General features: G+C 38.1%; 1 protein-coding gene across 1 annotated transcript in view; it reads left to right on the forward strand.

The window, feature by feature from the left end:
* Positions 1-14,275, forward strand: part of TRPM6 (transient receptor potential cation channel subfamily M member 6) — a 102,058-nt gene that overhangs the window by 72,655 nt on the left and 15,128 nt on the right. Inside the window, exons 23-29 of the mRNA XM_030920436.1 lie at positions 976-1,067; positions 2,603-2,661; positions 5,763-5,788; positions 9,227-9,277; positions 10,748-10,813; positions 13,360-13,646; positions 13,920-14,002. Coding sequence (XP_030776296.1) covers positions 976-1,067; positions 2,603-2,661; positions 5,763-5,788; positions 9,227-9,277; positions 10,748-10,813; positions 13,360-13,646; positions 13,920-14,002 — 664 coding nt within the window. The remainder of the gene's footprint in view (positions 1-975; positions 1,068-2,602; positions 2,662-5,762; positions 5,789-9,226; positions 9,278-10,747; positions 10,814-13,359; positions 13,647-13,919; positions 14,003-14,275) is intronic.

Raw genomic sequence — 14,275 nt, forward strand, 5'->3', positions numbered from 1 at the left:
TTTAGTCAGGACTCCTAGTAAGTATTATTCTCAGAATTAATCCAACCAAGTATTCATTAAATATTTATTATGCATCTACTATATGTAGTAACTCTGTAGGTACCAGCTACAAAAAGAATAACAGTAATCATCCTCATCATCCTTTTTAATAAAAGACTAAAAAAATTAAATCTATTTATTTGATGGCATTCCTTTCTTTTTTTTTTTTTTTTTTTTTTTTTTTTTTTGTGACAGTCTCACTCTGTTGCCCAGGCTGGAGAGCAGTGGTACAATCTTGGCTCACTGCAACCTCTGCCTCCCGGATTCAAGAGATTCTCTTGCCTCAGCTCCCTGAGTAGCTGGGATTACAGTTATGCGCCACCACACCTGGCTCATTTTTATATTTTTAGTAGAGACACGGTTTCCCCGTGTTGGTCAGGCTGGTCTTAAACTCTTGACCTCAGGTGATCCATCCGCCTTGGCTTCCCAAAGTGTTGGGATTACAGGCATGAGGCACGGCGCCTGGCCTCTATCATTCTTTCGTTGTTGTTCTTTTTAAGTAGCCTACTACGATGTTTGATGCAGTTGCTAAGGAAGGGCTCCTAATTAGACTAGGAATGGAATTAAATTTCATATATTTTAAATAAAGCATGTGCAATAGTGTGCAGGGAGAAGGTAGATATAAAAAATTACTAAAGGTGTTGTCTTATAAGAGGACAGTTTATGGATCGTTTAATTCTCGGCTTCGATAGAGAAGTGTAAGTTGTTATAAATGTGAAAGTAACTATAGAAGAATAGAAGTAGCATATATAGTTTTCAACCTCTTGAGGAAAAAAAGGATAAAGGAAACTTGGTAAAACTTGCTAAAAACAGAAAGAGAAAACTATATCCAAGTTTAAATGAATGTACTGTGTTCAGATTTTTCTATTTGGGAACTGTGATTTGAATGTAACACATTTTCATGTATTTTCTCATCTTTCTCTTCCTCTTTACAAGGTGTTAAACCTTACATACATCAGAAAACGAAAACTAAAGACATTGGGCGATATGCTGTACAAATCAGTGATTACCTAAAGCAGTCTCAAGAGGTAAAAAATGTTTTAGGAGTTAGAAAAACACATTCGAGCATGCAGTGCTTCTCTTGACTACGCCCAGTTTACCTTTATGTCCCTTAATTGGCTCCTACTTTTTATTGACAGTCTGTTTAATCTTTGTTTTGAAGCTATGCTCAGTTGAATTCCTGTTCTATTTTTTCAGTCCCCTCCATGTTATTCTTTCTTTGACATTCTTCTTTATGCAATTTACCTATCCGCTCAGTAACTTATCCTGGGGATGTTTAGCATGAGAGAGAAAGAATTCAGGAGTTTTTGAAACTGTTTTCAAATATATGAAAGTTGTCATGTGGAAGAAAAATAAGATATTTTCTATACTCTTTTAAGAGGTAGATCTAGAATCAACATATAGAAGCTACTGGGAGACAGATTTCAGCCCAATCTGAGGAGAAATTTTTAGCAATTGGAGCTTTCCAAGCATGGAATGATTTATTTCTGGAAGTAGTGAGTCCCTCACTAGTGCGATCAGTCAAGCATAGGCTGAACAAACCTCTTCGCAGGCATGATGGAGGGGATTCAAGCCTTGCAGGGTAAAGGACCCTTAGTGTTTCTTTAGTGCTGAGATTCTCTGGTTTTGCAGTCTGTTTTTCTTGCTGTCTAAAAATATGGGCCTTGTTTTGTGCCATCCGCCATGTGGGAAGTGTGAATAATTAGCTTAACCCAAAAAACCTAATTTTAAGTCTTTGAATATTACCTGTTTGAACTTGAGAACTGTTGGGACATGACTGTATACTAACAACCTTAGATATTCTTGTAGGAATAGGATCTGTGAAAGATTTTCAAAGTAAAATGTCAGAATACTTGAGGATAATTGGAAGCAGGGACCTGTGTTCGAATTCTGGCTCTGCCACTTTCTACGTTTCAAAGTCAGTTAACCTACAAGCTTCATTGGCTGTATCTCTAAAATGGGACTAATGCCATCCTTATGAGATTATTGCTAATGGACAGCAAAAATAACGACTATGAAAAGGCCTACCTAGAGTAATGCCTGGAGTATACTAGGTCTCGGGAAATAATTGAATTTGAGTAGGAAATCAAATGAGATAAATCCAAGGTAATGTTATTGTAAACAATCATCATGACCTGAGATGAGAATCTTTTCATAAGACATAAAAATGTAACGATCCGTGTTGTCTGTCAACTTGTACTTTCATTTGTCTCCATGTCATTAGCTGATTGTGTATGTTCAATCCTCATTAACTGTGTATGTTTAGTCCTGATTTTTCTATGTTTGGTCTGTAAAAAATTTCATATATTACGTTTTCTGTTTGATATCTCCTTAAAGCTAATTTCATTCTATTAAAGTCCATCAACACACTGAGTTCGCTGACATTGCCCTAACGTTATGCATCTTTCTAGCTTGGGTTTAGTATGTTTTTTAAAAGAAGAATATTCAGGTAGATGAAGAAAAAAGAAAGGTTCTCCAAGGAGTGTGTTTGGCAGATCATTCCTAAAAACTTGGGGTGGGATTATGTTGAGCACACACGTAATGACCTTTCCCTTCTGCTTAGGATCTCAGCAAAAACTCTTTGTGGAATTCCAGGAGTTTCAACCTCAATAGGAACTCCCTGTGAGTATTTCTAAATGTTTATCGTTAAGAGTCTTTGGCTTCTCTTTTTTTTTTTTTTTTAACTTGGTTAGAAACAAAGGTTTAATTTAGTCAGAAAGGGAGAAAAAAGAAGTGTGTGTCAAATGACAATATTGTTCTTTTGTTAGCAGAATGAAAATGATTTCTTCTCCAAGTTTTCCTGTTTCTGGCAACAAGATCTCACCTGAGTGCCTTTTAACAATATAACGAAACACATACTCCTATAACAAATTAAACATTTGCCTTTTCAGTGTCAAAACACGCATGGAATAATGATTACCATTTCTTTTTGGATAGCTAAGATTGTGAATTTGCATAAAAGAGTAGAAGTAAATATGTCTTGCTTAAAGAAACAGACTTACACTGAACACCTGATTACGTTTATTCTTTAATTTTTAAAATAATTATTTTTTCCTTTTAGTTTATAAGGCATATCTTTTTTGTTTTTGGTTTCTCAGTAACATCCTAATCACCAAAGCAATAACTGAGAAAGATTGAGACAGAGAGGGAGAGGAAGTCGGGATGGAGGGAGAAAGAACATAGAGAACTCACGTGGTTGCAGACTTGAGTATCTTCCTGGAATTTTATTAGTATATATTTAGAGAAATGAAAGTTGTAAACCAACCAAGCAAACATTATCCTATTTTATTTGTAGTATTTTCTGGACTTTCCTAGTTGCATCATCAAATTAACTATTCATACAGGTAGAATTCAAAACCATCTACTCTATGGAAGTGCCAATTGATACCCAGCAGGTAGAAGGTGACTTTCAGTTTGCAGTCAGCTCTGTTTAGAGATGGTCTTTCTCTAGGCCTCCCATCATGGACCCTGTGCAAGCCTGCCTCCAGACTTAAAGGACACATGACTTTCTTCTCCCAAAGGTTCAGTAGTTTGTGCTCATGCAGAGTAGTGGGTTATTGCAGCATGAAATTGAACAATAATCGTAATTGTACTTTCTTTCTTAAGGACCTTAAATACTGAAGATATTATTTGAATGTATTTATTCAGACTCGCCTGTGGCCACTTGTGCATTTGAGCAGGGCAAGTAACAATTTAAAGAGAACTAATTTCAGCCTGTGAACATTTAGGGGCCACGTGGGCTAATGAAACTGATTTGTAGGCTTGTCCAGAGACATTCACAGACTCATTTGTAGGCATCTGCTTTGCATAGTTCAGGAACCTTTTAGTTTAATTGATCCAGAAGAATACAAACACAGTTACATCTTATATATATTGTGTGATCACAAAGCTAATTAAAAAACAACTGCTTTTCAATTAGCTTAGGGTGTACACAGTAAATGACTTACATGCAGATCTGGTGCTCATTTTTCTATAAAAACACTTGCAGCGCTGAAAACGTACTTCTTTACTGATACAATAAGGATTAGATGTAACTAATACTTCTCTTTCAAATATATATATAGTCATGCATCAATTAACGACAGGATACATCCTGAGAAATGTGTCATTAGGTGATTTCATCCTTGTACAAACATCATAGAGTGCATTTACACAAACCTAGATGGTCTAGCCTACTACACACCTAGGCTATATGGTCTAGCTTATTGTTCCTAGGCTACAAACCTGTACAGTATGTTACCATACTGACTACTGTAAATTATGGTATTTGTGTATCTAAACACAAAAAAGGTACAGTAAAAATACAGTATAGAAGATAGAAAATGGTACACCTGTATAGGACGCTTACAATGAATGGAGCTTGCAGGACTGGAAGCTTGCTCTGGGTATCAGAGTGAATGAGTGGTGGAAGAATGTGAAGGCCTCGGACATTACTCTACATGACCGGAGACTTTATGCATACACGTAGGCTACACTAAATTTATACAATTTTTTTCTTTTTTAAATAATTAACCTTAGCTTTACTGTATCTTTATAACTTTAAAAAATTTAAACATCTTTTTGACTCTTTTACAATAACATTTAGCTTAAAACACGAATACATTGTATGGCTGTACAAAAATATCTTTTTTTATATCCTTATTCTAGAAGCCATTTTCTGTTTTTAAATTATTTATTTATTTATTTTTACTTCTTAAACTTTTTAAAAATACGAAGACACAAATACACACATTAGCCTAGACCTACACAGGATTAGGATCATCAATGTCAGTGTCTCCTACCTCCTCATCTTGTCCCACTGGAAGGTCTTCAGGGGCAATAACATGCATGGAGCTATCACCTTCTTCTTCTTCTTCTTTTTTTTTTTTTTTTTTTTTTTTTTTTTTTTTGAGACGGAGTCTCGCTCTGTCACCCAGGCTGGAGTGCAGTGGCCAGATCTCAGCTCACTGCAAGCTCCACCTCCCAGGTTCACGCCATTCTCCTGCCTCAGCCTCCCGAGTAGCTGGGACTACAGGCGCCGCCACCTCGCCCGGCTAGTTTTTTGTATTTTTAGTAGAGACGGGGTTTCACCGTGTTAGCCAGGATGGTCTCGATCTCCTGACCTCGTGATCCGCCCGTCTCGGCCTCCCAAAGTGCTGGGATTACAGGCTTGAGCCACCGCGCCCGGCCGGAGCTATCACCTTCTATGATAACAATACCTTTTCTGTATACCTCCTGAAGGACCTGCCAGAAGCTGTTTACAGTTAACTTAAAAAAAAAACACAAGTAGAAGGAATACATGCTAAAAGAATGAAAAAGAGCATAATACAATAAATACATAAACCAGTAACATAGTCATCCATCATGATCATCAAGTATTATGTGCTGTACACAGTTGCATGTACTTATTTTTATATGACTGGCAGCACAGCAGGCTTATTTACACCAGCATAATCACAAACACATAAGTAATGCATTGCACTGTGACATTACAATGGCTAAGATGTCACTAGGTGTTGGGAATTTTTCAGCTCCATTATAATCTATGGGACCATTGTAATATATGCTGTCTGTCATTGACCAAAATATCATTATGCAGTGCTTGACTGTATATGTATTTTACACGTATATAAAATATACACTCTGTGTTATTTCTGTTTCATGTGCTGTTTCCTTCTCTTTTTTTGATAATCGTAAGATTTAAGGCTGCATTATCTAAACAACTTCATTTTTTTTCCAAACAGGCTGAAAAGTTCAAATGGAGTTGACAGTAAGTTTTTCTATTTAAACATTTTATTTTTTATTTTTTCATATTTTTAATGCTGGGTTTCACTGTCCTGCTGATATTTTTGTCATTCTTGAAATTTTGTTTATGATTTTTGTCCACCATGCAATGTAGAAAGTTCAGTAGAAGAGTAGAAATTTGAATATCTTTCTTCAGACAAATTGGGATTGATGTCTGGTTTAAAACTTTTTGAATGACCTGTTTCTGACTGTCATTTCCCCATTTTCTGTGTGAATGAGAGTATAACCACTGAGCTCATTTTGCTCACCAACTCTTACTGTCCTTTTGTTTTTTCACACATTACTCATTCAGAGCCATTTATAAGATTGTTACATGGGTGCCTTTTCCTATAGGGTTTTAGTAGAATCTGGGGCCCCACATGGCTAAATAGAACTAGGTCATGTGAGATGGCTGCCTGGTAAAGCCACTATAGTTACTGTCAAACTTGACTACAATTTACAAACTCCTTTCCATATTCTTGACTCCTTCATCTTCTGTATTCTTGTTCCATCACACTTTCTTGGGTTTCTAGTACTCCCCCACCTGCTTTGCAGTTGATTCCTTCTCCTCAGCCTACTAACAAATTTAGGTTGTTTTCTATACAAAAGAAACAAATAGTCTTTTTCTTGATTTACCTAGCTTTCAAGCTGCCACTCTAACCCTTCACCTCCAGATTAATTGAAAGAGCAATTAACATTTGATCTTCAGTCCATGGAGTGTGCCCCATCACTTTCCTGAAACTCCACTACGACTACCAACTCGCTTGACTCTTCTCAGTTCTCGCTGAACTCGTGGCATTTGATATTGACCATTTTTCCTTCATGGCACCCTCTCTTTTCTATGTTTCCTTAAGGCTCTTCTTCTTTGGCTGTTCTACTTCTTTGTCAACTTACTTTTGGTCTTTCTGAGAGCCTCTTGTTCCTTCATGCAAGCTGGAAATCTTAGTCATTTACAATCTCCTTCCCACCCCATTGCTCTTAGCTATTAACCTTGACTTCTAACTCCGTCCCTCCCCAGCCATTCCCCACCCCCACATCTTCAAAGTGATCTGTTTAGTCTACCCTACTGCACCTACCTTAAAACCACCATTATTTATTTCCCAAAACAAAAGTGTATACTTTCATTTGCCCTTGAGTTTGTCTTAGCATTCTGATTGGGTTGTCTCCTTTTAAACTTTCCTATGTTTCTATCAGAATTATCTTTATGAATGCTGAATCGTCACTCAGGTAGAAGCCTTCAATGACTTCCTGTTACCCAAAGACAGACTGCAAACCCCCTGAGTTTTTCCTCAATGCTCTTGAAAGCTGGATCTCAATTCAGATTTCCAGGCCCATAAGCATGATCTCTTTCATTCACTATTTCTGCCTTGCAGAATATGACTGACCACATAGTAACACCTCCCTGTGGAGGTCTAAAAGGTGTCTCAAACAAAATGTTCCAACACTGTCCTCTCTCATCTCAGGAAATGGCAACTCTGTCCTCCCAGTTCCTGAGGCTAAAGTCTTGCAATACTTGTCCTCCATTTTTTCACATCCCTACATCCCATCTATCAGTAAATCTTTCAAAATATATCAAGACTCTGATCATGTTCTGCTACTTCCACATAACACCGTTTTTAAGCAATCATAATCTCTTCCTTGGATTATAGTATGGCCTCCAAACTATTGCTCTCTAGTAGTCTTTTTCCAGAAACAGCCAGAATAATCCTTTTAAACTGAAAGTTGAACTGAGTCACTCTTGCTTAAATGGCATTCCTCCTCACTTTGCAAAAGCAAAGTCCAAACAGAGTCTACAACACCCTGTTCTGCTTTCCAGCCACCCCCCAACCTCATTTCTCTCAGTGCATTTCACTGTGGCTACACCCTCCTCCTTAAACATGACAAGCATGGACCTGCCCCAGGACATTGGCACTTGCTGTTATCTATCACTGGAATACTCTTCATTTATTCATATTGCTGCCCCTCTCTTCCTTCAACTCTGCGCTCAAATTTCACCTTATGAGAGAGACTTTGCCTAACCATCCTATAGAAAACAGGAACTTTCCTATTCCCAATGCTTTCTAACTCTTAAGTTGATGCGTACACACACACACACACACACACACACATACACACACCCACACTATACTATATGTACTATATATTTATTTTCTATTTCCTTTTACTAGAATGTAACTAGGAACTTTATCTGTTTTGATTACCGCTCTTCCTCTTGAGCATAGACCAGTGCCTGGCACATAGTAGGTACTCAATAAATGTATAATGAGTAAATATGAATATAGTCTCACAACTCCTTAAGTAGTGAAGCCAAGACTGAAACTCAGTTTTATCAGACTCAGATGCCCATACACTTTAAGCATTTCACACTGTTTATGAAGGCCCTACCTTCCAGGTGGAATTAATGTGTTCCATAAACCTCTGTATATACCTTTATTACATATGTTACTTTAACTGTGTTGTGATTATAGTTACCTGCTCTCTGTCCTAATACATTTGCTTTTCTGTAAGGTGGGAACCACATCTTACCCATATCTCTCACACCTAATATGATCCATAGTGGGAGTGGAATACTTTTTGTTTTTAGTGATGACTTCAGAAAGGAGCCATCTTTCCCTGCTGATCTTACTTTTTGCCAACACTCCCCAAAGGAAGTGATTTTCGTTCCTTTCCTTATGCAGCAACAAAAACCCAGAGAGATGTGCAAAATTGGGCTCATTATGCTGCTTACTCTACTAGGTATAAAGCAGTTGCCATCATGAGACCAAAGTTCTCCACTTTAATTTTGATTTTATGAAATAGCAAAACTGTTGCAAGGGATTTCTCTAGAGCCTTGTAATTTAGGACTGAAGCAGACAGAAGAGAATGAGTTAAACTTGGAAGAGGTGTTCCCAACACATAGTCTTTGTGTAACCAAACAAATCTCTTGGTGCTATATTATCCACCCTCTTCTTTGTTTCCAGTATATAGCTCTTAATGTGTTTTCAGCATTTTGTTGTTATTTTAGGTCAGTGAAGTAGTCTGTTAATAACTTGGTATTAATACTGTCTTTCTACGGGTACTGCATCTTGGTAGGGAGCTCAGAGAATCATGCTTCTGGGATGTCGTGAAGTATGATGGGCAGCTGAGTGCCTTCTGCAACCCAGAGGTGTAATTGGTTCAGAGGAAATACATCTTTGAGGCTAATATTACCTGTCTTTCTTCAATTCCCTATATAAATATGTTTGGAGATATTACATTGATGATTGGAAGCTGTCAGGATACCATGCGCAATAATGTGGTTAAAAGATATTAGGCAAGCTTTTTCTAATACTGAGAAGCCATTCTGATTAACCTGTTCAATAATAACTTTGAAGGCAGTATATTCATAAGCATGTATTTATCTCCAGCCACATAATTAAAATGCCAATCTTCTCTCTAATTTCAGAGATCTCAGCCTCCTTAAAAAGCCCTCAAGAGCCTCACCATCATTATTCAGGTAGGATGCATGTGCACGTAGACATGTCAGCTGAGCTAAACATCTGTGCTTCTGCATTTGTAAACAGAAACATTGACAAATTCCATGTTACTGACATGGCTCCCAACTTGAAAAGTTATTGTTTGCTTTGATGGGAAGAACATTCCAATGTCTAACTTTGCCATTGACTTGGGAAAACAAGTTTTCAGAATTTAAGAGAATTTGGATTTTTGCAAAATGTTTGCATTCTCAAGTCCCAGATTGCGAAGTAGAAAGATGACCTTGAGATCTAAAAATTCTTTGCAAGCTCAAAGCCAGCCCCAAACCAGAGATCTCAATGTTTTGGACTGGGGAAAAGGCAGACCTGAAAGTAGTTCCTTGAGGGAGGGTTTTGTAACCTCAATGGGGCCTCAGTGAGTATGATCACTGAATGAATGCCAACCCCACGGAGTGAGTTCAACAAAGATGTTATTAAACAAAGATGTCAAGGGTCTTGACTCTCTTAAGCAACATCACTTCACAGTGCTTCAGTTGTCTTTCTTTCAAAGTGGGAATAATTGTACTTGCCCTTCCTGAGGAACAGTCTGCCAAAGGGCTAGTTGAGAATTAAGAGGAAAACACTTTGAAATGCAAAGCAATATAAAAACCAACTGGACTGGTGCCATTGGGTGGTTTCTTGGGAGTCATTGCTCTCAGCGTTGGACGAGATAATACATGGGTAAGCCTTTTACAAATCTAAAGTTCAATACATGAGTAAGAACTTATTGGTGTGATAATTACTGTTATAATTATATGAGATTGTTTGTTCAGGGTCTAGTAATAGATTGCCTTATCCTGAATTCTCCTTTGTAGTGAATGGAGTTGCAGTGGATTCCAGACTCCTCAATCCGGGCTCTTACAACTGAGTCTTTCAGCTCCGCAGTAATCTATTATTTTGACTCCAGCCGTCAACTTAAGAAAGTCTCTAGTGAGGAATACTGTAACTCATGTTGACTCTGATCTGTTAGGCTATAGCTCTTAACAGGAAAATGCAGATCACTCGCTTCTAATTAAAATCGGTCTTCAGCTCTCTCTGGAAAAAGAAGATGAACTGTGCAAAGTGAACAATAGGTGTCCCCACAGTCCACTGTGCTTTGGATTTGCTTTGGAAAGGAAAACCAAAGTTCACAGGTTAAAATGCCATTTAAAAGAAAGTTCCACATATGTATGGATTAGTATGTGATTTGGTATTCAGGAGAGTGGAGGTGACAGTCCTACCTCAGACCATGTGACATAATCTCACATTAAATGCCTCTAAAATTGGGATTTCTTTCCTGTTTAAGGCATAGTTTGTTTTTTAGACTATATTATAGATTATATTTTTGATAATGGCAGAAATAAGAGGTCTTTGAAATTAAATAGCATTATATGAATATATTGATGTGGAGAGGCTTTCTGTAAATTCGGCCCATTGATGCATACTTAAAATAGAAAATCTGTTTTTGTTTGCAGCCATTGAAAGGAATAATTTAATGAGGCTTTCTCAGACCATACCATTTACACCAATCCAACTGTTTGGTGAGTAGCATTTCTACCTTCTTGAGGTTATGCCAGGACAGAGGCATAAAATCTGAGTGAATCACAGGAGAAACCACATTGCATTATTTTAGTTGAACATTTCGTTGTGTCGATGGTTGTAGTTTAGTGAGATTCATTTCCTAAAATGGAAACTCTTGTTAACTGTCATGGCCAGCATTCAGGGACAAAATCTAATACTATGGGAATAAGACCTATAATGAGCAGCAGTTGGGAAGAAAGCAATAATATTGCACCTGGCATTCACTAACTCAAGACTGGAAGTAAGTAGGAAAGAAAAGAACAAACCAACCATTTATAATAAGCACAGGAGAAAGCGATAAATGTCAATATGGTGAAAGCCAACAGGCATCTGAAGAGAAATGTTTTGTGTATTGTTTTTTGTTTATTTTGTTTTGTGTACACTAATTGCTCTTACCTCAGACTGCAAATGTCATTTGAAAAGTCTAGAGTAGTAAAGAAAAACAAGCTCACACTGGCGAAGCCTACCAAAATTTCTCTGTCTGGCAGGATAAGGCATGAGCAAGTTGACAATATAGCAAGGGTCCCCAAAGTGTCCTTGAGCTTGATTCTTCTCACACTGTTCACATGGGCACAGACCGGGTTGACTTTTGATTGTATTTATTTATTTATTTTTATCTTAATATTTTTTTTGAGATGGAGTTTTGCTCTCGTTGCCCAGGCTGGAGTGCAATGGTGGGATCTCGGCTCACTGCAACCTCTGCCTCCCGGGTTCAAGTGATTCTCCTGCCTCAGCCTCCCATGCAGCTGGGATTACAGGCATGCACCATCATGCCCAGCTAATTTTTGTATTTTTAGTAGAGGCGGGGTTTCACCATGTTAGTCAGGCTGGTCTCAAACTCCTAACCTCAGGTGATCCACCCGGCCCAGCCTCCCAAAGTGCTGGGATTACAGGCGTGAGCCACCACACTCGGCCTGGCTTCTGACTGTTAATGCAGATGCCTTCCCCTTCCATTTGGCCCCATGGCTGGCTTTGCAAATCAATAGCTCTGCTCTAAAGCCTCTAAGGATTTAGAACTTCAAAGAGATCTTCAGTGGCATTTATCTGGGCACCAAGAATAAATATTTGAAAGGTTTGAAAAGTTGTTACTGAGCATTACCTAGATGTGTTTATTGGTGAGGAATTAGATGCAAGAGTGAGGGATTGGATTCCTTTCTTGGTAAACTAGTACCGTGTTCATAAAAAAAAAAAAAAAATGAAGCAAAGGTGTAAGGGGGAAATGAAACACCAGCTGAAACTGGACAGAAGTTGTGTATAGAGTATGTTGCTCTGTTAAGAAACATTAAACACTGACTTGGTAGTGTTTAGGTTCAATAGGAATTTTTCCCTCTTCAACAGCCTAAAAGTGGAAGCTATGTAGCAGTTATGTAGTATTTTGTGTCTAAATTCCTTTAAGTGGGACTGAGTTTGTATCTGAGGTTGTAATTCACTTTGGCCATGTTAGCCTATTTAACCTTTACAACAGCCAAATGAAAACAGTATTTTCATCCCCATTTTTCTGATGGGGAAATTGAGATTTTAAGTAACTTGTCCAAAGGCACAAAGGAAGGAAGGAGAGGCTCTGGGATATGACGTTGATACTATTTGACTCCAGCTGAGTTAAACCATGCATTTTCAATGGAGTATTATCACCCCTAGAAAAAAATAAGTTTTTTTTTAATGATATAAAGCACAGATCTACATAGAGTACACATAAGCAGATATACAGAATTTTTAAATACAGGTTGAGCTTGTATTAAATTCAAGCTGAAATGCATCTGAAATCTAAAATGCTCCAAAGTCTGAAACTTTTTGAGTGCTAATGTGATGCCACAAGTGGAAAACTCCCACACCTGACCTCCTGTGACAGGTCAGAGTCAAGACACTTTCAAAATTTTGTTTCGTGCACAAGATTATTAAAAATACTGTGTACCATTACTATGAGGCTATATGTATAAGGTGTATGTGAAACAAATGAATTTTGTGTTTGGGCTTGGGCCCCATCCCCAAGATATGTCATTATATATACACACATATTCCAAAAATCTGAAAAAACCTGAAATTTGAAACACTTCTGGTCCTAAACATTTTGGATAAAGGATATGCAACTGTATTAATAGGTCGTGAGAAGAACAATTAGAAAAGAATGTCTAATTAAGCTCCTTAGGGGGATGATAATGAGCAACACCATCAGGTTAAACCGTCTCTTTAGAAGGATTTATCTTTAACAGAAGAAGCATATCCTTACTACTTTGCTTTTGTCCAGTTATAGTCTGCAGTATGAACAGCTTAATTCTTTTGTATCCTCTGATACTTGTCCCTTCTCCCCTTCCCCACATCTATTAGACAATAAATAACATAGAAACATGGCCAGATCCATGTCCTTATTCTGTTCTGTTCCCTGCTAGTCCCATCCTCCTCTGGTCGTTTGGGTAACTGAACTGATTCTGCATTGATATTTAGGATACTATCCATGTCACAGACATGGCGATCTTACTGAATTCCTTGCCTTCACTTCTCTTTGCAGCAGGGGAAGAAATAACTGTCTACAGGTTGGAGGAGAGTTCCCCTTTAAACCTTGATAAAAGCATGTCCTCTTGGTCTCAGCGTGGGAGAGCTGCAATGATACAGGTGTTGTCCCGAGAAGAGATGGATGGGGGCCTCCGTAAAGCCATGAGAGTCGTCAGCACTTGGTCTGAGGATGACATTCTCAAGCCGGGACAGGTTTTCATTGTCAAGTCCTTTCTTCCTGAGGTTGTGCGGACATGGCATAAAATCTTCCAGGAGAGCACTGTGCTTCATCTTTGCCTCAGGGTAAGTGTGAAACTCGGAGACCCATAGCCCAGAGGGACAGGTCAAAGAAAAGAGATCTGGTTACATCCTTATCTGAGGCCATTATCTTCAACCCAAAGGGGAGCCTATTATTTTTTAGAGGTAGTATTGTTTTGTAGGACTTTTGCTTTTGGGACAGGCAGTGGTGGGAGTTGAATAAGGCTAAAAATCACATTTGGATAGCCTATCGTAATTTCATGATCATAGCTGTACAACAGTAAACCAATATTTTTATCAGTGCTCCCTATTTTGTAGGAAATTCAACAACAAAGAGCTGCTCAAAAATTGATCTATATCTTCAACCAAGTGAAACCACAAACCATTCCCTACACACCAAGGTAAGAAAATCTGGGCATCTTGGCCCTTTATTTTAAGTAGGAATTTCTATCTATCTCATCTCAGCCCATTACTTATGAGAAATCTTATCCATGGGGAAATTCCCCATGATCTTATTTTTGGATTCTTCCTTCCATAATTTCAGAGACTGGCAAAAGGAGAATTAGAGACCCCAGAGATACCTTGGTGTTGATCATTGGACTTAAACATGAGTGGAAAAAAGAGATTCAGAGGATATAACTAAGATTTCAGTTATGGGAAACAGACAGATCTTG

The sequence above is a fragment of the Rhinopithecus roxellana genome, chromosome 16, assembly GCF_007565055.1.
Source record: "Rhinopithecus roxellana isolate Shanxi Qingling chromosome 16, ASM756505v1, whole genome shotgun sequence".
In the NCBI taxonomy this organism is placed as follows: Eukaryota; Metazoa; Chordata; class Mammalia; order Primates; family Cercopithecidae; genus Rhinopithecus; species Rhinopithecus roxellana.